General features: G+C 38.4%; 1 protein-coding gene across 1 annotated transcript in view; it reads right to left on the bottom strand.

Moving 5' to 3' along the window:
* Window positions 1-2089: 2089 nt before the first annotated feature.
* ITGA8 (integrin subunit alpha 8) overlaps window positions 2090-27582 on the bottom strand; it is a 110815-nt gene continuing 85322 nt past the window's right edge. Inside the window, exons 27-30 of the mRNA XM_036403746.1 lie at window positions 26845-26958; window positions 13889-13990; window positions 4855-4977; window positions 2090-3632 (exon numbers count right to left, since the gene is read on the bottom strand). Coding sequence (XP_036259639.1) covers window positions 3546-3632; window positions 4855-4977; window positions 13889-13990; window positions 26845-26958 — 426 coding nt within the window. The 3' untranslated portion in view covers window positions 2090-3545. The remainder of the gene's footprint in view (window positions 3633-4854; window positions 4978-13888; window positions 13991-26844; window positions 26959-27582) is intronic.

Below are 27582 nucleotides of genomic sequence, written 5' to 3'. Positions count from 1 at the left end.
TTGTTGGTTCCCAAAAGGCTTTTTAGTTAATGAAAACTATGCCTACCAGAAGAACCTTCATGCTAATGGAGGGAAAGTTCACAGCTAAAACATAGAGCAAATCACTGTTGTTTTCAAGAGCTGTCTAATGTGGGAAACCTGTAAAAGCTGTGAGAAACAGAAAAACTCAAAATGAGTTACAGAATGGTGGCAAGAAACAAATTAACCTGTGGTAAAATTAAAATTGTATTTGCTAAATATCTTTAAAGATTAAATCTGTAAGGGAAAATATATTCAAATATACTGATCCCTGGTATGCAAATTCTGAAATTTTCATGAAACAGAAAATATGATACAGTCTGCTGTATGGATAAAATAACTGCACAGCCTTTCTGAAATTCAGCAAGAAGCATGTGAAATAAAAGATGAATGTCTCTCTGTTTACTAGACTGCTGTGGTGGTCATAGCAATAAAGAGTTTTAATAGAGTAATTTTTTTAAGTAATCTTCTGTTTTTCCTGCTCTCTGGACTCCTCCCATGTTCTCTGCAATTAGCAGCTCACCACAAACATTGGGAAGAATAAGGCTGAATTACATTTACAGAAAGCTGGATTTAGTAACTCATTACAAAGCTGACATCACTGCAACAAAAGGTCAGTTGTGTAGGGATGTGGCAGAGGTTATCATGTAGCACAGTACTAATATACTGGGGGGAAAGATTATGTCAACTGCCTGCTAAGTGTCCACATCCAGGATGCAATCTCCCCAGGGAATAAACACTCTTGGCAAGCATTGAAACCCAGAAATCTTCACAAAGCTGTTTGCAATTTGCAGCCAAAACTATCCACAAATGCTGGGAATAGACTACAGTCCTTGACAACACACAACTCCAGACATTTCCAGGGGGGAAGTTTAATCTACAAGGATGTAGAAATATAAAACAAAGTATTGCTCAAAGTAACTGTTTGTCAGATCATGTGCCTCTAATTTGGTTTCCAGTGACATTACACAGCTGCAGCCAATGGATTCCAGCCAGGCCCAACAGTTACTGAAGTTCTTTTTTTTGTTTAAATTTAGTATCTGAACATGTTTTGCCCATCATTAAAATGGAGAGTAATTTCTCAAAAGTGAATTGTAGAAGTTACAACTGCAAAGAACTTATTAGGTCACCTAGCCCCATCCTCAGAGCAATGTAGGATTGAAAACACATTGCAAGAAATACTGAACAGCACAGTGTTTGTTTTCCTTTTTTCCCCCCATTCCTTTTTCCTTTATTGTAATCTTTATCAGTATATTCAAAAGTTTAAAAAACAACCAAAAATGCCAGTGTAAACATGCTTCAGGTATATAAGTAATATAAAGTATTGCACATACAGAAGTCCTATGGTCAGTATCTCCTTATGGTGCTATTTTGTCAGAGTTGTGCAGATGACGTGATTACAATGAGCTGCTGATATTATTTCTGAAGCTGCTACACACAACAATTAAATATTTACAAAAGCTGGAAGCTCACTTTTTTTTCTTCATGGAAGGATGATTTTGCCTGGAATGCATGGGATACAGAGGTGTGCAAATACAGGACAGGCTTGCTTTGTGATGGAATTTATCAGGTGATGTCTCTAATCTACAAGGGATCAGTTCAAAACCATCTGGGGGAAGGAGTCTGTTCATGGTTTTCTGGGGGACTGGGAAGTTGTCAGGCCTCCCCATCCCTAGGAAACAGAGGTGCTTGATTGTGTGAAGCACAGAGGTGCTTCACCTCCATGTTCAGAGGCACGTGTCTCCTTTTCCCTGTAAGTCTTGTGGGCACACTGCATCTGATAAGCTAAAGACTCCATAAAGGTCTTGCAAATTTGCCTTTGATATGAAGATGTAACACAGCTCCTGCTTGGATTTCCCAGGTTAGTCTGCATACAAGAAATTATAAAACTGTAAAATCTCGTGTCAGACTGGCAGAAGTGACAATGTCTCATAACTACTTCTATCTTGAAGTATTAGGAAGCAGAAGGCCAGTTGTTTAAAAGGAGCCAAAATGTGGAGGAATGGATGAGCCATTTACCAGTTGAGAAGCTGAGATGGATTGGAAAGAAAAGGAGAAGGCAAGTGGTGTGTATGTTTCACAAAATGAAGTTTATACAATATTGCTAATTTCACACTCACAGGCAGCACTGAAAGACTCAAGCTTTCACATAAAAATTTGCACAGATCGGGGCTTAGAGCCCCTGCTGAGAGAAAGACATTAGCTGATAGAAGGGAAAGGATAGAAACATCCCTTCTTTGGAATCCTAAACCCAGAAAAAAAACCCAAACCAAATTAAGTGTGTATTTTTACTCTTTACCTCAAAATCTCCTTTCTTTTTGTTCATGCTTGGCTGGCTGGCATCCTATTTTTCTGCATAAATACAAATCCCGTCACCCTTTCCTGTGAGACTTTAAAAAAAATTTTATCAAGTCCTAAAATTTGCTAAAAGCGTTGCTTTAAGATGCTGCCAGCTTGTAGATTGAAAAATGAAAAAGGAAAAGATTTCTTTAAGTGAAAAATTATGGCAGTAACTGTTCTATTTTAAGAGGGGATTTCAACAAAGTAACAGGGCAAAGACCAAGAAATTTTGCCCCAGCCCCAAATCCCCCCAAGCCTTTTCAATATCACCAGTGTGGCTGTGATAATTTAAAGCAGTGTTTCAGAAATGTCTGTATCCTGTGTCAGTGTACAGCTGCCAGCCATCAGCAAAGCAAGGACAGGGTAACTCATCCCTGCTCTATACTGTGCATGGATTTCGTTATCTGGGTGTGATACTGCCAGCTCTGGGCTGAAAGAGATACAACATGTACTTGCTTATCCTATGTCTCATCTTGCAAAGTGTTCCATAAATCTTCTGCTTTGCAAAACACCTCGTAGCCAAGGAGGTTGTGTTCTGGGTGTACAATGCATTTACTCCTCTATTTACATGCAAAGTAAGTACATGATTTCTATTATTTTTTCCTTCTCTCAAAATCTATGTTGATGATTATATCTGATACTTATTACAAAAAGGTGGAAAAATAAATAATTGTGCCCCATCTATAAAGGTATTTATAGATTACCTTTGTGTTTCAGAAGTACTTTCACAGTACTGATATATTGCCTGTCTCCCTGAGCCATAATTTCATAGAAGTTCTTAGGGAGGTTTCAAAGATACTCTGCATGATACAGTAGCATTCAGAAGGTTTGTCCTGCTTCATCTTCTAGCAATGAAGGCATTCTCTCCTTGAGAGATCTGGGCTTGTTCTGGAAGCATCTCAGCATACCACACGTGCTCAGAAGCATCTGCTGAAACGTAGACTGACTGGAATATGGGATAAACATTCTGTTCAGTGGAAAATATGTTTATAAGGCAGTGATAAGTTACTTTCTTTGGCAAGGATGGCCATCATGTGGCATGTTCTCAGAACATTGCATAGATCAGATTGACACCATGTCACTTGCAGGTACAAAGGAAGACTGGTTGGAAGGAATCTTTCATTTAATCCTCGTCATGTTTCTAGTCTCTCAGGCAGGATTCTGACTTGAACTGTCACTCTCTTCCTTTATGCATCAGTAGTCTTGTTATTTGTCAGCTGTTGCCTGTCAGCCATATCATCTTGAGGAGGTCTAGCTCTGTCAAAGAAGCCACACTGCAGAATAAATCAACAGAAACAAAAATGTCATGGTAAGACAACCACAGGAAGACTCAGTTGCAGTTTGATTGTTCAACCTGAAATGCTGGGCACAATGTATGGCAGGCTGAGATACTGTGAAGACATTTTATTTCTATCCAAATCATTCCCTATGAAAGTTTTAGATGCAAGGCATTGAGTTCCAAAGCACAGCTTTAAAAATCCAAATTATATGAAAGATGTCTTTGCAGGAGATGTAAAGTTGGCCTGATGCTGCTATGGACTGATGCTAATGAGAAATCTGCTCCTCTCAGTTCAGCAATGCACTCATTCAGAAAAGAGGTTTAGACTGACAAGCAGTAATCAAAAGAGAAGTGCAATATATGTTGGGAAATGTCCACAGGACAGTGTTGTGACCTAGTCTAAAAATCACTAAAGATGAGATGCTTCCCACCTTACTTAAACTGCCTAACATTCACTCTTTTAGTTGAAAGGCTGAAAGTTCAAAAGTGGTTAAAGTGCCACCAAAAGGTAATTTCTTTCCTCCTTGCATGTCTAAACTTTTTGCTGCTGCTACCTGACTAGGTGGAGTTGGGAAGTTAGCATAGACTGTACATCTAACCATAACCTTTAGGCAGCTGAAGACAGATGAACCATATCCTAATGTAAGGAATTATTTCAATCTTATTTTTAATGTGAACTGAGAGGATGGACAAAAGCTACACTGGCTCCTTGTAATATAGCAGTTTCCAGTAATTTGTCTTAAAACTTGTGAAAGGAATGTAACAACCAATACAAAAAAACCCAAAATACATCATATATTAATATAAAAGGAAATCTTCTAAAAATTAATTCTCAGAAGTGCGAGTGTTGTTCCATGCTGACAAAAACTGGAAATTCCTGAATTATTCAGAGAAAACAAAGTTAGAGTAACATCTTTTTGAACCTAAACATCCTGAAATAGAGGATCAGAGGTCTTGGGAAATGGAGCCAAACTCTCTATGCCCATTTGTAACCAGGTTTCAATGATAAAGGAGGACTTTGAAAACAAGTTTCCTGCATCAAGGTCAATGACACTAGCATGTCAGAAATGCCAAAACAAAAAAGACATGTATACTGTTGCTTTTGCTCCAAACTGTTAAAGATCACAAAATTCTAGTCTCTCTTTTTATCTGTTAGAATTTTTCAGTATTTTTGGTGTTTTTTTAGAGGTAGCAGTAACAGGAATAATGGAACATACCTTCCATAAAGCTAGGGTCAGCAGAGCTAGTACTAGTAGTCCAAGAAGTATGGCTAGTATTATAACCCATAAAGGGATCTCAAAGGACACATTTGGGGTGGACCAAATGACAGATGTTCTGATCTGCAATGAAAGGAATACATTTAATGAACAAAAATGAAGCAAGTAAAGCAAGTTCAACAGTAGAATACAGAGGTTAGAAGCATTTATTTCAAGAGCATTTTGCAGATTAGAAATACACATTGACTGAAATTTTCCCATGTTGTCTTGATTTATTGTAATTTCCTTTCCACTTGTTCATGATAATTACTAGAAATGGAATTCACACATATATAAAAGTCTTGTCATATCAGACATAGAAAGAGTTTTCCCATAATACAGATTGGCAAAAAAATTCCCTTCTGTGCAGATGCTTCACAAATATTCAAGGAGCAAAGTTCTGTGCACATGCTGGTACAGTTTAGGCCAGTACACTGAAATGCACTGAATTACTCATAAACAATGGTTGACTTTAGCCCAGACTCTTAATTCAAACCACAGTAGATACCAGCAACGATTTTCTTATTTTAATTTTTGCTGACATGGCAGTATACATTTTTTCCTATGATTTGCACTTCAGCTAAGCAGTCCAAAAATGAAACTCAAGCAGAGTGTATTGTCCTTGTGATAAAGCCTAACACACACTCTGATGCTATCTTCTTCAAAAGAAGCCAAACATACAGACCATTACCTAAATGGGAAGCAAGCCTGAAACGCGCTCTCTCATTGTCTGAGGCCCTACAAAGCACCAGAGGTTAACTTATCAAAGGTTTTAACTGACTTGGCAAACTTCTCTCTTTAGACTTTCATGTGGACAAAGAGTAATAACCCTTTTGTATTTCTCCTTCTGAGGACATCCACACTCTCCTCCATACTCCCCTTTCCATACCTTGTACAAAATGCACTATGTGCTCTCGGGCTCTGCTTGGAAGGCTCCTCAGTCTCACTAAATATTTGCTCAGTCCCTGCTACTCCCAAGTGGGAAGGAAGGAGTTTGGGCTTTCCTAAGCTCTTTCAACATAATTATATCCCTTCAGTCTTAGTTTATTTTCTCAAACTTTTCTCTTTGTTGTCAGCCTAGGAAGTGATTTCTCTCTGGGGTTTTCTCTTAGACCTCTCTCATCTACTCCTAGTCTCCCTTAGGACAAGTATGTGACAGATGGAAGTTATTTGCTTTATGACATGATGAAATCAGTTTGCAAAGAAACTGAAGACACAAACCCTTAAATGAAATTCCTCTTCTGTACTCAAGATACATCTAGGAAATCTACTCTTTTTAATAAATTTCTTGGCTATGGTCCAGTCCCTAAGCTGCACTCATTGTAAATTTTCTTTCTATGTTTTTTCTTCCTCTATTACCTTAGTGATTGATGCACTAGTAATTTAACAAAATACTAATTTCTTACTTGTTCATTGAAGGAACAGCAGCCTAACTTTTAAGAATGGGCACAACTCTGTAGTTCAGCTCAAAACTGTTTCCATTCCGGTGCCTCTCATTTCTCTCCTTGAAGATGGCTAATTTAATAATTTAATCCTTTCTGCAACATCCAGTCCTTTCTTCTCTCACTTTTTCTTGTGATCAGCCTTCTTTTATAGACTTTTCCTTCTGAAAGCACCAGTAGATCTGTCTTCCTGCTACTGTTAGGCTTAACTAGAAGACACTTCTGAACAGTCATTTTCACTTCATCTGTGCAGCCAACTGCTCCCTACTCTGACACAGCACTTACAGAGATGGCAGTCTGGTGAGCTCTACTGATGCAAGTATTTTTTATAGTATGACTCACCAGGAAACAAAATGTAGGGATAAACTTTCTATGTAGTTTGCTTTCTACCAAAGCTTATACTGAGAGTTACACAGAAAATTCCAAGACACCGCCCAGTCCTGGCATTTGCACTTTAACATTGGCTCTGAAGATGAAGTACCTGCAGTGCTGGCCATACCATCATTATCTAACAAACACAGATAATATGCATCTTTAGAGCAGCTTTAAATAGTCATAAGTCTACAATATTTCAAAAAGATAGCATCTAAAAGGAATAAATATGAGAGCAAATTAAAGCAGGAAAGAATTACTTTAAGGAAAACAGTATTAATAAAACAACCGATGAAATGTCCCCCTTGTGTCCCAACAGATATCCTGATGGTCTCATCCAGTGATCAACCATGCCTTTGCAGGAATACCATTCCTTTGCCAGCCTCCTCTTTGGGTTGCTTTTTAACCACTGCAAAATTTCATAGGCTCTCTGCATCATAAGATTCAGCTAGAGCAGAGCTCATTTAGTAAGGATAAAATGTTCTTGAATGGCTCTGCTTGTGTCTCAGAGTGGCATTAAAATGCGAGGGCAGAGAAAATTAGAGAAGGGTCATTCTGAACTGTCTGCAGAGATTCTTCCCAAGAAAAGCCAAATAAGGAAAAAGATGAATTCAAGTAAAAGGTTAACTGACCAGGGAAAACAGAAAGGATGCAGTTACAAGGGGCTGCTTGAAGCCTGTAGAAAACAATGGGCTCAGCTGTCCAAGGAAGAAGCATCTCCATTCTTCAGCTAGAAAATCATGAATGCTGCCCTGAAGCAAGCCTGATCACATACAGCACAAGAGTTGGGAAGTGCTGATGAAAATTTATGGGCCCCAAGACAGCAAAAATGAACTGATTCAAATAACCCCAACTCATTCACAATGTGCACTTCCTCTGCTGGCAAACTCTGAGGTACTACACACATGACGTTTCATATTTTAATTATTGTTTGGAAAGGACCTGACTCTGTCAACATTGCACTGTCAACAGATTACATATCTTAATCACCTAAGATTTGAGCTTCACTACAGTTTCTATTTGTCACACTATCACTTGCCTGAGTATGTTGCTGTAGATCTGGAGCACTAACATCAAAGACTACTTACCAAAACCATCTTAAAAGATATTTGTAGAACAGCAGAAAAAGTAAAAGCCAAGCAGTGCTTTCTGTTGTGTCAAGTTTAATAAAATTACTGACTCCATTTTACTGCAAGACCAAACCACAGGGAAGACCCATTTACATGCTAAGACTTTATTTTGCCATTTCTGCTACATTTCTGCCATTTCTGATAGCTTCAGGCAAATTCTTAGGTGGCATAATGTGACTGAGATAAATACAAGAGGAAATGGGAGCCAACATTGCTGGTTTAGAGTGGATTGTAGAACATCAGTAAAACAGCACAAGAAGATTCTGAGAAGCTGCTGGCTAGGTATGGACAGCTTGATAGATGGACAGTCATCCTGGTTCTGGCCAGGAAAGGGTTAATTTTTGGAGTAGCTTGGAGGGGGCATGACCAGGACCTGGAGGTTACTCTGTAACAGCTCACATTATTACCTGAGGCAGGGGAAGGGAGTCTCTTGTGAAGTTCCTCCCAGTTGAGTAAGACTGGCAGAGGGAGCTGTTGTGAGGGAGCTCCCCTGTCAATCTTTCCTTTCTTGTACTCTTTGTCATTAGTACTGTCACTGTTACTGTTAATTTTCTTATCTCATTGCTGCTTCCTGTAAATTGCTCTTATCTCAACTCGGGATCTTTACATTTTGTACCTTCAATTCTTATTTCCATCCTGTTGCAGGTTGAGAGGGATGGGAAAGTAGGGAAGCAAGCAAGCAGTGCATGGTTTAGAGAGTCACAGTGGGAGAACTAAACTGGGCAGTACCACTCCTAAAGCATGACAACAGTCAACTGAAATTTTACAATCCTGAACATGGAAATTATCTGAGTGGGCAAATTCTTCTTGGAGTAGGAAGGAATTTTGGTTTACAGATTTCTTCAGATAGTATTTGACTGAACCACATCTGGTTCCTTGGGCACCAAGTCCAGTTTAACCCAATCTAAGGTAACTACTAAAGCACCACAGGTGCTGAGATGGGGGTGAAGTAAGCTGCTGTGTGGTGTTTAGGTCTGAATAGTTCATAGGGCAGCATATGATTGCACAGGAGCAGAGCAACAACTAGACTTTTAATGTGTGCCAATTCACTGTTCAAAATTAGGTAGGGTCAATCCTTACTTCAAAGCATGTTTGAGATCCTCCTGAAATCAGTGGAAACAGATTATTTTATTAAGGATGGTAGATTTCATTAGGTTTTGGATAAAGCTGACAGTAGTGTATGCAACTACAAGTACACATGTTGCCTTTCCATACCTTCTTTTATGTGCCACTTCTACATAGTTCCTGTGTTTGTGTGCTTTCTTTCCTCTTAGGCTATGAAAACAGTAACACAAGCTAGCTCTTATTCTGATATCTACAGAGCACCTATCAGCATGGATCCAGACAAGGACATGTGGATCTTCCTGAGGATGCTAAACAATTATGAGTGGTGTAGCAGCACTCAGCCTTGCTTGTGCTGCCTGTGTTCAGAATCATTTCTCCCTTCCTCCTGTCATTCTGCCTTTACAGACCATCAAGTGCAACTTGTGGTTTAAATTCAGTAGCTCAGCTGGAGCTTGACAAATGTTGAAACATAAACAAGGAACTGTAATCTTATAAAAGAGCAGGGCATCATGTTCATAATCCTTAGATTATCAGCAATGAGCAAAACAGACAGCAGAAATTAGGTCTAGCCTGTATCAAGCAGACACTGCTGCAAAGCCGGCACATTTCTCTTCTATTTTACCCTGAGTGCAGCCAATGCTAATGAAATATTTGCCTGCTAAAATCTTTAAACCATCCTGTCGAACCCACACCCATTTCCCATGATTTTTCTTTGTCTTAGCTTTTAAAAGCAAGGGGATGGTTGTGCTAAGTAATTGAGATTTATTTCCTGAGCAGAGAAATAAACCTCAATATGTAGGCATCAGTCTCACTCCTGCCTGTGTGCATTACCAGTAGGATAAAATGCCCTGGGCTGCCCCCTTTAAACTCTACAAAAAGCCTTGCAAGGGTACAAATGCAATTCTTGTGAACAGTTTGACACTGCACGTCCTGAACACCCACAGAGTTGAGGCAGAAACTGGAGGGGAAGACACAAACAAAACATTCCTTCAGTTTTGTCTGCCTTGTTTCACCATTTTTATAGAGGACTGTCGCTTCTTCACCCCATGCTGTCCACCAACAGTTTTACATGTGATTTTGATTTAAAACAAGTTTGTGTTTTCAGCTTGGATTTCTGTTCTTCTCCATGTGGTAGGTTTAGTACTGCAGGATCAGAGCCAGGGAATGTTTCCATCTAAGGTGGCCAATATGAAGTGGATTTTTTACAGAAGTGTTGAACGTTGACACTGCACTTTAGATGTGTGTTAGCTTTCCTCTCTGTTCAGGACAAGACTTTATGCTGAACACTGAAAACAATGCTTCTCTGTCAAGTGGGTGAAGAGCACATCTCACAGACTTGAGAGGAGCCATCTGACTTCTGACACTGCTGAACATCTCACACCTTTGTTATCCAAAGGGTGCCAGAGAATGCCATCTGCCTCAGGCACTGAGATGAGGGTGAAGTCAACCCAAGAGTTATGGACAGAGCCTTTGTTTGCTATTGGAAATAAAATCCATACTGGTCTTAGCACAGATGCTGTCAGACAGTCTTAAGCTCATAATCCCTTTTGCAGTTCCATGAAAGTCATTTGTTGCTTATGAAAGTGTTCTTCTGGGGAGGCTTTTAAAAATGTGCCCTTTAAAAAATATGTCATAGTTAAGCTTACTGTAAGTATATAAAATAATTATTAGGGCTTTTTCCACTGTATTTCATCCAGTTTGGATTTTGCTTCTGATTTTGGTGTTAGTGTGTCTTCAAAATAGTATTTGATTCCTCTGGAAGGGAGCACAAAGCAGAGAGAAGCACATGAAATAATCTGCTGCTTCACTGGCACTCCCTTATGTAAAGATGGGAGTTAGGTTTGACTGGTGCAAACTTCCAGCATCTGTGGTCAAAATTCAGTGCATGCCAGTGGGATTCTCACAAAGTTATTTTTTTTCCTCCCTGGTTCTTTAAAAGACACATTAAAAAAAAAACAAACAAAAAACCTTCTCCATAATTTATTCTGCTACTTTAAGAAACAGCAACTGAATTAATTATTGTTCTAGTACTACTGCTTTTGCTGCCCATGATGACCTTCCTTTAGTCTTCAGAAATTTTCTTTATAGAGGCTGAGAAACAGGAATTCTTTTGTATTCCTACATGTCCCCATCCAACCATTACAGCAGGATGTTCTTATATGTTCTCAAAAAATGCTCAAAATAGAATGTAAAAGCTCCCTCAAGCTCAAAGTCACATTTATAATTACACATTACAAATGTTTATGCAAATATATTTAATGAGGAATATAAGCTTGTTTAAAGTGTTATCAACATGTAATAACTAAAAAAAGTTATAGGCCTTAGTCTGAAACCAATGTTACTCACTGGAGGACAGTGGTCAGACAGTTTAGACTAAAGGCATCCACAGTGAAAATCCTATCAAACGTTTAAGAAAAGCAACCATATTTTATTAAACTCTCGAACTGGCTTAAGAATCATAAATTAAAATAAAGCAAATTTCGGCTTATTCTAACGTTGTACTTTTTGCAATAAAAAGTACTTTCATGTTGCACATGAAATTCACCAAGTAAGACAGTATTATTTACCATAATAATAATACTTGTAGCAAAAACATGAAAATTTTCTCTTGAATGAAATAACTGTTAGCAAGGAAATTCAACAAGTTGTATAATATATGGTTGCAATTCTAAGACTATCAAAATAAATGGAAATACTATTATAGATGTCAGTGGATTCTGGTTTAAACTCCATGCTAATTTTCTGTTTGATGCATTTTCATTCTAATGTTTTACTATAAAAGATCCAGATTTTCTTACATATACCTAATGTTTCACATACCTTTGTATCATGACCCTGTCTTAAAGATCTATGTGTCCAAGACCTATATTCCATGATGATAAAGTTCTTAGAGCTACAAATAGGACTATGTGGCTCTGAAGGTTATTGATGTGTATGGGATTACTCATGCCATTAAAACTTAAAGTAAATATCAGCCTGCCTAATTGGAATCCAGCCCTATATGAATTAAATGAAGGACATATGATCTATTCTTTAAAATATATTATCTTTATATAAACTTTGAAGTGCTAGCTGATTATTACATATATACTTTTGAAAATTGATTTTTAAAATATTATTTCTTCCACTTCCACCCTTTCATTGTCTGAAGGAAAATCATAAACCTTTAAATAAATCTTTGGAAGCTTTTAAAACACAACTAGTGATCATTTTCAGAAGGAGCAAAAATATTAAGCTTTGCCCAACTTCAAGGAAATATTTCTTCTTGCAAGTGGAACATCAAAGAACTGGTGCATATAACACATCAAGCTGTAGAGCTGGCAAGCATCCACTGCCATGTCCAGATATGAAAGGACATAAAAGTGTTATCATTTTTCAACATTTTACAGTTGCCATTACAGGCATTTTGCTGTAAATCATCTGCTGCAAATAACAAGCTTTATACTGGCTGGAGTAAGAGAATGAAATGCTTATCTGATCATTTGGTAGATCATCTGACACTTGTTGAGAACAGCAGGCTATCACCTGGGGTAAAGCACTCCAGCCCAGATGAAGGCCCCACTATCAACAGAACTCTGCACATGTGTTTCTGGTATGGAACACATGCTGCAAGAAAATAAAAAGAGCCCGAGTATATCTGTCAGCTTGGTGCCTTTGAACCTTTCTGGATGAATAGTGCATTAAGCACCAATCCTCTCTAGTGAAATCAGGGTTCTACTGATGATGGAGATGAGAGTCACTATGCACACAGAACCAAGATTTTACCTTGTGTCTTCCCAGAGCAAGTATCAATCAACCATTCAATCCGTGCATGTACAAAACAAAACTTTAAAGCCTGTATCCTCTAAAATATAATCAAAGTAAGCTCTAAAGTGTATTATTCTGTTTTCTAAGTAAGACAGTATTCTGTCCCTACTACTGCATCTCAACTGACTGATATGATGTATTTCCACCACAATTCAACTTGGCAAAGTTAGAACTGAGCTCACCTTTTAAAAGAAGGACTGTAACTGATGAATATTTATAAAGATGAGAACATTAAGCCTTAAAATTTCAGATTACTCTTATAATAGAATCAAATTTTGCCCTCATATTTTACTTATCTTTATCAGTGACAAAATAGACAAAATATCAATGACAAAATAGAGTGAACTTTAACCATGTTAATCCATGTGAATTTTAACCACAAGAAAAAAATTACTTTAAAGTGCTCTCCAAACCCAGTCCTTTGGCACTAGAAAACAATTAAATCAAATTTATGTCTCCAAAATTAATTTTTCATATAGTACTACAGAGCCATACAAATCTCGGTCTGCAAATAAGACAAATGCTTTAGCATCTATCATCCAGCTATCTATCTATCTATCTATCTATCTATCTATCTATCTATCTATCTATCTATCTATCTATCTATCTATCACCTCTGTGAGGATTACCAAGTAAATTTGTATGTTTGCAGTTGTTGTGCTGTGAGGTGGCAATCCTAGAAAGGCATACAGACCTTCCTGAAAATCAGAGTATCAAAGAAGCTTAAAACAGATAGAGAGAAGTTGCTGCAGACAATACACAAGCTTGTGTGAGAGAACTGCTGACTGGGAGAAGAGTGAGCTCTCTAAACCTGACAGGAACATGATTCTGGATTCTGCATAAAAATTTCCTCCAGATTTTTTTACCCCAAACAAAATAACTAGATACTTGATTTCACAGTTCTGTTTTCTTTTGGGTGAAAAATCCATCCGGATTGCAATAAAGCACTCTGCATATTAGTTCAGCAAGAAATTATTTTAAAATATAATAAGAATCATGTATCATCAACTTCCACAGAAAGCAATGAAGTTATTTCCTTTAGGTATTACTTCAGGAATTTACACTAGAAACACAGGAAAGGCCAATCTCAATATTTTCATCTATAAGAACTTTCACAGCTGTGATCAGAGTGACCAAATACATGTGCTTCACAGAAAGATGTAATTTTCAGTTACTTACTGCTATGCTTCCCTCAGGGAGCTTTGCTGGTTGCACTTTATATGGCATGCTCTTAACTTCAAAGGAAACATTGGAAGAAAGACTGTAGAGATAATTTTTTCTCTGAAATGATAGAAAAAAAAGAAATTATTAAACCCCATGTTTATATTTAAAAGCATTATGAAAGATAAGCAGACAAAAAAACTCCAGAGCACTGATTTCATAAGTCAAAGATGGTTTCTTTTGGTGAAGAATGCAGGAATTGAGACCTGTATGTGTCCATGAGATAAATACAGCATAAAGCTGCAATACAAAGGCCACATGTTCAAAATGGGGAAGAAGGGTTAGATATGCAGAAAGATACATACAGTTGTTTCTCATATTTCACTCTGAAATTGGTGAGTTAAAAGCATGGGTGAAGTTTATGGGGTGTCTATGTTTTAAACCCTCACTCTGCTGAATAAGCTCAACAACCAGCATTGGTGTATTGAGAACATTTACAGGCCTATGTTGAGACCAGGCTGGTAGAGCTTCCTGATAGCATCAAAGAAATGGCTGTGCCTTCCCACCAAACAATAGAAGGAACAACCATCTTTGAACTTCATTTACACAGAATCACAGAATAGTTTGGGTTGGAAGGGCCCTCTGGAGATCAGCTAGTCCAACCCCTCTGCCAAGGCAGTCACCGAGACCAAGCTACACTTAGAACTGGATTGACTTCCTATTGCTGTGGAGCTCAAGAATCCAACTCACTTTGCTTGTTTACTAAGTTGTATCAATGTGAGAGGAATGTACAGCAGCCATTGTTTAACTGGCCACCTAGTAAAATATTTATATAGCTGTTAGTAAGCATGTCAACAAACTCAAAGGTGTGCAGACAAAATATGCAATTGATTTGCTGGGTGACACTACATGGCAACTCATCTTGTATATCCCTTCCCATGTAAATCTGGGGTAGTGATACAGAACTTCTTGAAAGTGCTTCAATATTCTCTGAGAAGCATTAGATTGTTAAGTGCTAATATGGTCAATGGAATTCAGAGGGCTAGGAGTTATGACTGTTATATCCTTTTTCTATATCCTTTTTCTATATTATTATTATCATCATCATCATCATCATCATCATCATCATCATCATCATCATCATCATCCTATTTTTGCTACCTGTCTTAATCCTTTATGAAATATGATGACCAGATTTCATCACAATATTTGGCTGATGATTTACAGAAAGACAGAGCCTTGTAAGTAAAGCAGTCATTCCTTTTGTCACCATTTTTTTCAGTCCAGCATATTTGGAACATCGTTGTCACTTTCTGAATCTCCTTCTGCAAAACCTTCTCATTCCTTCTATTCCTCACACATTTAGGAGTTCTTCTCCATTGACAAGATTTGGTTCCTGTGTGATTGTTCAACATCTTTTCCTTAGTTTTTCCCTGTAGTTTCCTGTTGCATCAAAAACATAAACCCTCTCAAAGAACTGCTTTTCCTCTTTCAGCTGTTTTGTTGAGCCAAGACTGAGGAAAAAGACCCCTCGATAATTCTGGCTACGATTTCTTTCCTTTGCTGATGGAGAAAGGTTTATTTGTGAAAATGACCTGAAGTAAGTATAATATAAGACCGGGAGCCAGCGTGGATGCATTTGAATGACCATGGCCCAAATCAAAGTTTTCACAGAACTGCTGTGGTTGGAGAGCATATTTGGAATTTGTTTCCTCCAAGCACAGGCACAGTAGAATCAACTAGAGCAGCATGCTCATGACCATGTCAAGTTAGAATTTGAATATCTCCAAGAAAGGAAACTCCACAATCTCAAGAGGCAACCTATTCCAGTTTTTTACTACCTTGCAAGTAAAAAAGGGGCTTTTTAATGTTTAAATGGAATTTCCTGTATTTCAATTTGTGCTTCCTCCCTATTCCTTGATATTGAGAAGTGCGTTCTTTACTCCCACCAATCAGGTGTTTACAACTGCTGATGAGATCCCTCCTGAGCTTTCTCTTCTCCAGAAGAGAGAAGAGAACTGAACATTCTCATATCTCTCAGCCTCTCCTGGTATATCGAATGCTCCAAGCCCTTAATCATCATTGTGGCTTTTAGCTGGGCTTGTTTCAGTATATCCACAATCGTCTCAGGGAGCCCAGGACTGAACTCCAAGTCTGTTTTATCAGTGCTGAGTACAGAGGAAGAATCAATTCCCTTGGCCTGCTGGCAATGCTCTTCCTAATGCAGCCCAGGAGGTTGTTGACTTTCTTTCCTGCAAGGGCACACACAGTGGCTCATGTTCAACTTTGCATCCCACAGGACTCCAAGATCCTTTGCTAGAACACTGCCTTCCAGCTGATTGGTTGCACCACTACACAGGATTAGTCCTCTTATGGTACAGCACTTTGCATTTCCCTTTGTCACCCTTTATGAAATTCCTGCCAACTCGCTTCTCCAGGCTGCTGAGGTTCCTCTGAAGGGCAGGACAAACAACTGGTCTATCAACCACTCCTTCCACTTCACTACCATCTGCAAATTATCAGGCTACCAGGTTGGTAAGCATGATATCCCTTTTGTAAATCCATCCTGACAGCTTCCAATCATCTTCCTGTCCTTGAGATGTTTGCAAAGGGCTTCCACATTTTTTTCTCCATCACCTTCTCTTCTCAAGGATTGAAATAATGCTGACTGACCTGTAGTTCTCTGAATCCTCCTTGAAGACAGGTGTTACCATATGCTTTCTTGCAGTTTTCAGGAACTCTCCCCAGTCACCATGAACTTTCAAAGATAATTGAGAAAGGTCTCACATTCTCATTGCCCCTCCCTCAGGATTTCTATCTGTATTCCATCAGGTTCTTTAGACTTTTGTACGTCCAATTTGTTTAAATGTTCCCCTATCCTTATATCCTTCCACTGAAGATAAATGTTGATAGCTGCAAGTTTCCTCTCTGGTTGCAGAGACCCTGGTTTACTGTATGCAGATTTTCTCCATAAAGGCAAAAGTGATGGAGGGAGGCCTTGGGTAACTCAGTCTTTTCTATGTCCCATTCAGCAGAAGTCCCATATTTTCCTTAGTCTTCTTTTGGCTGCTGATATACTTATAGAAGCCTCTTTGATGCCCTTCAAATCACTTGCTAGGCTTAGGTGCTGGTGGGCTTCTGCTTTCCCATCTCTGTCCCTGCATTCTCAGACACTCTCTACATTCCTTATCCAACCCCTGCACAGGGTCAACTGACTCTGCTTTCACCTCTTTTGTGCTTCACAGAATCATAAAGATTGGGAAAGACCTCCAAGATGATTGAGTCCAACCTTTAATCTATCACCATCTTTGTACGTCTGAGCTGCATCAAGATGGCAAAACCACTTGTCAAGATGGACAGTTCTTGAGCTTAAAGGATGATGATCCTGGAGAATCAGTAGTTCTTCTGGACTGCTCTTTTTTTTCAGGACAATCTCCCATGGACTTCTTCCAAACAGATCCCTGTAAAGGGTGTTCTCCTGAGCTCCAGGGTTGTAGTTCTGGTATTTGCCTTGTCCATTCAGTCTCCTTTTAAAAAACTAATTTTCTCTCCAAATATAGGAGGGTGATAAAAAGCCAGCACATTTATTGCCTTCTGGAACTAATTTTGCTATGCCATAATTTTGTTCTTTTAAAATATTGAGAGCAGCTGAATGGTTAGTATCAGAAAATTCAACCTCTCCTTGGGGCCTATACTAGGAAAGAGCAATATTAAAAAATCTGTCTCAAACAACTACACAGGCATAGTCAAATCAGCTGCTTAACACAGCATCAAATGAAAGGGAACTATCAGTATCTATCTATTTCTATCAATTGTGTTTGAAATGAAAAATTAGACTTGCTAAATAAGTAGTTTTATACACATTCATGGTGCTGATCATCTATGAGGTGATATTCAGAAAAATAACTTCTCCTTATCACATTAATTATTTTCCATTTCCAGACTCAAGACATTCTTCAGCCCTAGATTCCTCCTCACACAAAATCTCAGCATGTTTCTGTGACTCTGCATTCAGAAAAAACGCCTGAAAAAAACCTTATATTTTCAATCCTAAGCAATTCATATCAAGCAGGATTCTGGATATGATTATATTATTTATAAACATAATCTGTAATGGATAGAGCAGAATATGTTATATTATTGAAGAAGTAGACATTAGACATTCAGCTGGATTGGCTAAGGTACAGTAAAGGCATTAACTCTGTTGAAACCTCCTATAAAGGAAACAGCAGTAATGGAAAAATAAAGCCTTTCATACATGGCTTATTTCATTTTCAGCTTATATCAGCAACAAGAACATCAGAGGAGGGTACTTCCTGTGGATTAATGCTTGGCTTGGGTTAATAAGCTTGGGTTGTGACCACAGCTATCAACTTGTGTCAACCCTTGATTAGCTCCTGGAAATGCTGGAAAACAGAAATGGAGACTATAAAAGACTAGGGAGTATTTTCCTGCACTTACAGAATTATGTGTTTGTGGCAAACGACTTAAAAACAATGACTGTGGTCAACATTGGCTGCAAACAGGATTCTTATTTGTACTAACACCTTTGAGATAGAAGCAGCTGTCTTTCCTACAGCCTTTTTAATAATTCTCAAGCCAATTGCAAGAAACAGCATTTCTTTACCATATCATTTTTTAAATAGCGTATGTTTAAATATTCAGTATTTACTGGAAGCTGCAGGACTTGTGGTTTGAAATTCAAGCTGAGGACTTAGTCATGGCTCAGAGGAGGGAGAAGAAATGATCTGGTACTTGTGTCAGTGCTTAATGATCAACAGTAGAGAGCCCAGCCTTAACTACACTGGTCTTTTGTGGTTCCCTTGTGTTAGAACAAGCAGAACCTGATCCTGTGCTCGTTGCCGAGACAGTAGTCTGCAATATCCTGGGAAGCAGGCAAAACAGGGCCATCCCCTGTGTTGCCTGGGTAGAAGATCCTGATGATTTACTTATTAAAGCTTCTCTCTCTACATGCTTTTGTTTCACAAATAGATTTTTTAATTGAAGCATCGTTTTCTTTAAAAGTTGCAAGACATAAAAGCAGCCAGCAATGAAGGAAAGTGTTCCCAATAAATATTGAGTGCAGTGTTTTCCTACATAAAATTGAGACCAAAATAATGTGAGAAGTGATGGAAAATCTTTGACAATTTGAAAGACTGTTCACCAGGCTCCAGTGGGATGCTGGTGCATTCTGCGGGAAGCTCAAGCACAGACCTACTGACCTCCACAAAGCATCTCTAAGGCATGTAGGCATCCTGGTCAGAGAGCACACTGAAATGCAGGGACAATTCTGGATCCCAGGGAGCTAGACTGAGGCTAGGAGGAACAAAATCTTTAGCAGCTTAAAGACTGGCAGATCATTGCTGTTCTGCAGGTTTGAATAGTTCAGCTACTGGAGAGAGTCCCCAGAATGACTCTGCTCCATTGCCTCTATGGAGAATTGTTCGGGCTCTTGGAAATCCTTTTTTTTTCTGCTTAGATGTAGCCCAGTGAAGTCTCCCTAGCTGAAATGCCCATACTTCCCCGATGGCAAGCTGCATGCTGTGGTGATATTTTCATCCCAAAAACGTACAACTTTTGCACATGGAGTTCAGTGCTGTTACAACAATTTTGGCACTGCTTGATTAACATTTGTTTCCCCTTGTATCTGCTGGAGTCTGGCACACTTTGAAGACAGGAGGGTAAGCAATACCTTTTAAATACATGCTTTGGGAATTCATTAGCTTGCTTTCTTTGACCAATACCTCCCAAAACCTGAAGTGATGCCAAGAGAGTGTAGAGCTCATACAACTATTTCTTCTTAATAGTTTGTTTAAAAATGTACATGTGACTCTGTACACACGGTAAATTGTATTTGTGCCATTTGTGGCAAGAGGATATCTCTACCCAAACATAGCTGTGACCAAAGAAGATACTCTGAAAAATCAACACATCCTTCTCTTTATCATTATATTCTTTCACTTCACATATTGTATTTTTTACATTCATGTTGACAGCCTATTTTACGTTATAATGGAGGCAGCTATTTTGTTGTGATTCCAAAAGATTTCAATATAAAGATTATAATGGTTATCAATCTAAGATGTTTATTTCTTCATATACCTAACATTACCTATACTGTAACACATCTAGGAAGAGTCTCATGTTCTGCTCTTGCTAACACTGAAAATATTTGAAATAAAAATGAATTAAAACAAAACTAGCCCATACCCAAAAGACCTCCAGATAGTTCAGCCCCATGCAGAGGTCTCTTTTTTTTCTAGCCTTCATTCCACATAAACAGTCAAATTGAGTATAATATAATATTTTTGGCCACAACAAAAGTTTTTGGTTTTACTTATTTTGTTTTTTCAAATAGCAATAGTGTTTTGATGCAACTGAAAATTTTGTTGATGACTTCCTCCTTTTGTTATTATATGTGCCTTGAAGGGCAGCACATAAAATTTTTGGCTTTTAATTCTCAGTCTGGATTAAAATAATCTACTTAAACTTCCATATATAGCCTATATATGGAAATGAATGAGGGCACAAGATGTCTCTCTCACTAATTTTTCTGTTTGACCACTTCCATCCACACATAGGGAATTTAGGTTGGCTGCAGAATTATTCTTTGAAAATACTAGGCAATCTTCCCTGGACTGAGATGTTTTCCACTGGACATAGAAAGAGGTTCTGGGCTGGAGGATGCTGAGGATAGAAATTATTGTTCCTTGGGGTCATATTCCACTTACAGATCGAATGATTGCTCCCATAGTAAAGATGAGAGGAAGAAAAGTGAACAAATAAAGGCCCTTGTACAAGAGGATCTCTCACCTGTCTCACATCACCTCCACCAGTTCACCTTTGTTTTGAGCTCCAAGCCTCTGCCAGCACACATGTGCTGCAGTCTGTGTGGCCCCACAGACCATCTGCATTTTTCCTCTAATGGACTTTGTGTAGCTGAACTGAATCCTTACCACAAAAGCATTACCTGGCCTAGAGAACTTCTACCACACTAAAGAGGCTCTGAGTTCACCAGTAATAAAATATGGAGATTCTTAACAAAATTTCTCATTAGAACGTGCACTCCAACAGTGGTGACAGCTCCAGGTTCCAGGCAATGACGGCAAAGGTGGATGCCAGGACTAGGAGAACTTGTAGTTGATGGTACAAACCAAGGTGTTACATCATGGTCTTCCTCATTTTCTATACCCTTCCAGACCTCTCAATTTGTTTTTATATCCTTGGTGCAGCTTCAGCAGAAGGAAACACCATCATATTATAAAGCAGGGATGTGGGGCCTCTCAGGCTGAGTTTGAATTGAATTTGTGTCTTCCAGTCCTGAATTCTCTAATCATTGGACTGCCAGCTCTTGCTTCTGGGAATTAATATGGAATAAACCAAGTCCTCTTCAAGTCTTTCATCTAATTCTATAGGTGCCTTCTAAATAATTTGTGGATTTTGTGTTAATAAAGGGTGAACATATTCTTAAATCCTGATTTGGGTGCCTATCCTCCTGATAAGGAGTAGCCCTCATGCACCAACCTGATGGTTAATGCAAGTCACTTTGTCTGAGGTATCTCATTTTCTCCATGTGTTGAACACAGACCTTAGGTATTTAGTTTCAGGTTTTGGATACCAAAACAGGTATCCAAAACCTGTCAGGCAGTTAAGAGTGTTGCAGCACACATCACCATTAATATGCCAAGCATATATTTCCATTTTTAGGCATCTAAAAAGAAACAGGATCAGTGCACATTCAGAAACATTGAAATAATGAATATTTAACAGAGAAGCCAAAATATGACTTTGGGTACCAAGAGAGCACCAAAATGCAGTGGTGCTTCTCTTGCTTTTCAACTTTTTCTGATTAAAACTAGATTTTCCTCCCTTCTAACTATTAAAGTTCATGTGATCAGAGTGCCAAATTCACATATCTGGAACTGCCAAAAAGTCAAGAGAGAAACAATACAATTATATTCAGTAATATTAAAAGAAAATACAATAAACTTCAAACTTCTTGGGAACCTGACACATCCTCTGTGGTTTTGTAGATTACTGCCTCCCCTACCTCTCCCAGAAGGAGATTTGTATCATTATGAGAAATTTTCAGTACAGGATGAAACAGTAGCTAAGAATGCACTGAGTTCCATATCCCACAATGCTATGACTTCCAAAGATCTTGGAGCCTGAAGGTTGTTACAAATCAGACAGATTATACAGCTTCATCACTTAGAAATGCATTTTCAAAACAGATGTTTCACTAGCCAGCTCTGAGTCTTAGACTAAAAAGTACTCATCCATGCAAAGAATACTGGACCAGATCCCCTTGGGTCTCCCTCAGATGACTCAGAAATATGATCAGACAAATGGGGGAATAATGGAGTCCCATCAGAACACAATATAACATAACCATGTAAGGTTGTTTCTGTTTTGAACAAATCAGGCTATTATGTGCCTGATCAGCAAGTCTGAATCCAAAAGTCAGCTTTACTAGAGAGTGCATATTTACAGACACACTTTGAAGTTACTCCAAAAACGTATGTGATTCTTCTTGGCCTTTGCACAATGTCTGTCTCTATCTTTGTTGGTTGGTTAGGAAATTTGGGCTGCTTTATTTATTCAAATGTGTCTAATCACTGCACGTCATTTAGCTGTTATTTGTTATGGGAGTTTGGGTTTTAAGGTTACAGGTTACAACTGTCAGGAGACAAGAGGGTCAGCTGTTGTCAGTTAAACTAAGTGGAAGAGGAAGGAGTCACTCAATACATGACATGTCTTCTGTGGCAACAAAATACACATGTTTGCCCATATAACTTTGATTAAAAACATTAGTTATTTCACCCTAGCATAAATTAATCACTTCCAATAAAATCCTTCTCAGGTTTGCATTAGCATATCTATAAGAAGAAAAAACATCCTGACACTGTGTTCTCGGCTTTAATGAGCACAAAAAATTTCTTCTGCAAATCATCATGTCTTCATTTAAATTATAACACAGTTGAGGAATGTTGCATATCACCATTATTCTGATTTCTTTGGCATATGAAAACTTTTACATTAACTTTTACATGAACTGCAATGCTTCTCTAGAGACTTTTACCTTAAGTTTCTTTACAAAAGCATGACAGTGGGGTTCAGTCTGGCCCTTGAACAGTCCTTCCTGAGTCACAATAATCTCATCCTGATTATTTTAACTGCACTTTAATCCTCAATTTGAATCTGCAGATTTCAGCCTAGTTAACAACAGTTGCAGACTTACTAAGAGCAGATTGTGCCCTTTTTAGGAAACTAATTATGTTCTATGGTCTTTTATGGTGATGGTTGTGTAACTGTTAATTTTAAAAGGGGCTGTGAAAAAGGGAACTGTTTTGAGATGAGTGGAAGGAAGACAACCAGACCCTAGGACACTATTTACTGTCTCCAAGTTTGCATGTGAAATAAAGATCACGTAATTCTGGCATATAATTAGACATAAATGGGGCAATGCAACAGCTCTCTGGGAACCACTTTCTCTACTTAGGAAAAACATTCTGTTGCTTTGAGTGGAATTTTTCTGATTCTTAACAAGAATTGCAAATTACTATTGAAAGGACACAGAAATGTTTACAGGGAAAAGGCAAAATCACAGCCCATAAAAAGTCTTGTTTGATAGCAAGGGTATGTAAGGCCAGTGGAGTAATCTGGTAGGAGTGTTTCCCACGAGGTCTTTCCTCCCTGTGAATCTACAGGATGGCTCACCCTTGTCCCTGCCCACAGGCTGGTGTAACATTCCATCTCTGTCTGGAGCTCACTGAGTGAAGGGAGGTGCAGGCAAGGCAAGCAGGATTTATTGAAGAGCAAGGAGGAGCTAAAGGGACTGCAGCACCGGCATTGCCTGGTGTGTTTGCACACAGCCATGTCCCAAGGCTCAGTTTTGACCCTTCTCCCCATCCAGATCAGACAGAGAGTTGTTTCAAATCAGCTGGATAATGCAACCTCTGAAGATACCTTTCTGTCTTGTCACTGTCTACAGAGTTAGCAACCAGCTTTGGCATCTAACTTTCAGATTACTAAAATTTCATAAAATGAGTTCCACTGCTCCTGCAATAAACATGCCACTGAATTTCATGCAGTTATACTTGTTCTGAACCGAAGTCAGTCCAACTAAGGTTAAACCCCAGAAAAAGATTATGTTTTTACTAAGAGTTATCCAAAAAAAGGAGATTTCGTGTCTTCTGTAGCTAGTTTATTTCAATTGTTACACATCTTCTGTCACAGCCAAAAACTCAGAGAAATTTTCTCATTAATTTTGTTTAACTCATTGTTTCTCATTAATTTTGTTTAACTTTAATCTCTTACAGATATTTATTGACATATACTAAACTAGGCTTAGGAAAATCCTAATGAGGCTAATTTCCACTGAAATAGCAGTAAATAGCCCAGAAACTTTATCTAAAGATCTGTGCACAGGATTTTTTCACGAGACCTACTTTTTGGCCCTTACAGAGTTAATTATATTTCACCAGCAGAATGATGAGGAGAAAGACTTGACTGGATCTGGAATACATCAGGCTCAGTTCCCAGTAAGGAAGGTAACTAAGGGAGCTTTATCTTTTGCTTGGTGAGGAAAATGATGAAGATTCTCTGTTATTGTTTGCCTACTGCAGTGCTCAAAAGTGCCACACATTGTTCCAGTCAAGGATAATATCTCTGCTTCTCTGTGTGTTAGGAACAGAGAACCAGTGCAGTGAAGTTCTTACCTGAACTTAACAGGGACTGGCCTATGTGAGCTTGTCCAGCAGTCTCTTAATGGAATTTGGAAAAAATGGAATCAAATGTCCATTCTATTTTCCAATAGATATGTTTCTTCTATAGCTGCAGGGATGGTTACATACTGGTATTTTCTGCCCTTTGCAAAAGCTTGCACCAAATGATGTCCATCCCAATTCCCAGATTTGAAAGGACAAAGAGACATCCAAGCTGTCATACTTTTGGGCTTAAATTTGAACCAGACCTTGTCTTTTTTTGCACTAGCAGATGACTCACTCAGCAAACCTAAATGAGGCACAACCAGTCTAGAGTATCTAGACATAGCTAACATTTTTAAAATACGATTCCTCTTAAAAACATTTTATTTGTGTTAATCAAACTGAAGAAAGGACATGAAATTTTCTTGGGATGACTTCTTCATAGAAAGAAAATGCATTGACAAATCAGGAATTATTTCACTTAGTCTCTGAAAGGATGTCCTCTGTTACTGAGTGAGACAGAAATCTTTTTTCTTCAAGCAAGGCCAGATAGTGAGGACAGAACTTAAGTGCTCTTCAGTCATAGTGGTCCTACAACAGCTTTTGGAGAAGAAACACAGAATGTGACCTGGCCTCCTGATAGGTAGAAAAACCTTTCAAGTCACCCTTTCAAGTAACCACTACCATAGTCCTGTACACCAAGAGAGACCAATGACCTCCCAAAAGTTTGCATCCATTATGGATTTGGTTAGCTACTGAGCTGGCATTCAACTTTCTGGAAATCTTATCCTATCTGCTCTCATTTCTCCAGGAAAGCAAGTGAGGATGAATTTCTTTGGTCTACTTTCATATTTGAGGGAAGGGAGAAGTTAACTTCAAAGGCATGAGGAGCTTAATTTAAAGCTGTAAACTGAAGATCCTCAATTCTTCTCTTGCTAGGGTAAGAGGTACCCTGCATATAAAGAATTCTTCTCCCACAGCTGTAGGGAACACAGGAAAGGTTCTTACATTCCAGATAGAAAGACTGGGAAATCCTGAATTCCTTGAAAAACAAGCCAATAATAAATCAGCTTGATCAAGACAGGAGATGCAGGTATTTCTTAATAACAGCAAATGGAATTATAAATTTCTCAGTGTATTTTCCATCGTTAAAGGTATGACAACTACACAGTAAATACAGACACAAGGCCAGCTATGAGGTAAAGCTAACAGTAAAATCCCTCTGCCTTACAAAATCGTAGAATAATTTGGGTTGGAAGGGAACTTTAATTGAAGATGTCCAGGCTGCCATAAGCGTGGACATCTTCAATTAGTACAAACTGCTCAGAGTCCAATCTGACCTTGAATGTTTCCAGGCATGGGACATCTGCCACCTCTCTGGGCAACCTGTTCCAGCATTTTACCACCCTCATTTTGAAACACTTCTTTCTTGCATCTAATCTAAATAGATTTTCAACTTGTAGTTGAAAACCATTACCCCTTGTTTTATTGCAACATGCCCTGCTAAAGATTTGTTCCCATCTTTCTCAGAAGACCCCTTTAGGTACTGGAAGGTGCTATAAGCTCTTCCTGCAGCCTTCCCTTCTCCAGGCTCAACAACCCCAGCTCTCTCAGCCTTTCCTCACAGGAGAAGTGTTTCATTCTTCCAGTCATCTTTGTGGCCCTCCTCTGCCCTCACTCCAACAGGTCCCTTTATGCAGTGTGAATATAATCCTGAGAGCAGAAGTTGGAAACGCAAGAATTTGCAAAGAGGAGCTGTATTTTTTTCCATCATCTACACTGCCCCTTTCAGCAGTAAGACAGATTGTCACTACATGAGTGTCGTATATCATATGAGTTTGATGCATACTACTCTTCCCTGGATTAATACAGAATGAATAACAATGAATGTTTAAGCTGGACATAGTGTACATGGTACACTCTTTGGCTCCAAGAAAAACCTTCCACTGGAAAAGAGGTTATAAATGCAGGACATCTGGGTCAGTCCAGGAAAGCAGAAACAAAACCAGGAGAGGTATTTAAAAATAATCTTGGCATCATCAAGTAGGATTCAGGACATAAATTTGAGAAGGAGTGATAGCAAGAAAAAAAAAAGTAAGCAGCATCCAAAAAACCTGGACAGGAACCAGTGAGATGTTATCTTCAAAGAAAATGGTAACAAGTATTTACATTTGCCCCACTTAATTTATTAATTTTTATTTTAAAATATCTGCTCAAATAAATTATTTTTATATGTGTATAGAAAGAGATGTTTGTTTGCATTACCTCCAGGAATGTTTGTGCCCAGAGCCGGGACCTGATTTTTAGTGCAGCACTCTTTCCTCTTTCCAGCTGTCCCACAGTGCACGAAATTAAGACACACTTCACATTTGTACAGTTCTGAGCAAAAAATAAAGGGAAGACATACTTATGTTTTGAAAATAAAATCATTTTCAAATGCTGTAAATAAGCAAAAACAAATAAACTTTTCCTTAAAGAGCTAAATAGTTTGAAATCAGTAATTTTATCTAATATATTATGAGATACCCCATGAGTCATTGTGATAACTCTAAACCAAGGAGCAGATTCTTTTTGAATCACCAGTGAATACAAACACCTACCTATAGTAAAGAAAATAAAGTAATAATTTTCAAAAGTGTTTGCTCTGAAAAACTCTTAAAATGTCCAGGCACTTACCAATCCTTTGAAGCATGTGCTTTTTCCTCAGCTATCAATCATTTTATGATTTCAACACTTTTTCTGTTCTCTATGCATTAAGTGTTTATTTATATTGCTAAATCTTTCCCCTTTTCTAACTCTCCTGGTTTTCCCACTGATATTTACATCATAGCAGCCAGAACATTTGCTGAGATTCATTAGTGCTTTCCTTGAAGCTTACTGTCCATGAAACATTCTTGATGAGCAGTGATTCTGGCCCATACACAAGGCTGAAAGCAAAAGCCAAGCATTGCAACTCAAAACTATATACTCCTGATGTCTGCCAAAAGAATGTCACACTAAAGG

This window comes from Molothrus ater, chromosome 1, assembly GCF_012460135.2.
Source record: "Molothrus ater isolate BHLD 08-10-18 breed brown headed cowbird chromosome 1, BPBGC_Mater_1.1, whole genome shotgun sequence".
In the NCBI taxonomy this organism is placed as follows: domain Eukaryota; kingdom Metazoa; phylum Chordata; class Aves; order Passeriformes; family Icteridae; genus Molothrus; species Molothrus ater.
Note: the sequence above shows the minus strand (reverse complement) of the source record. Positions and strands in the feature narration are given on the sequence as shown.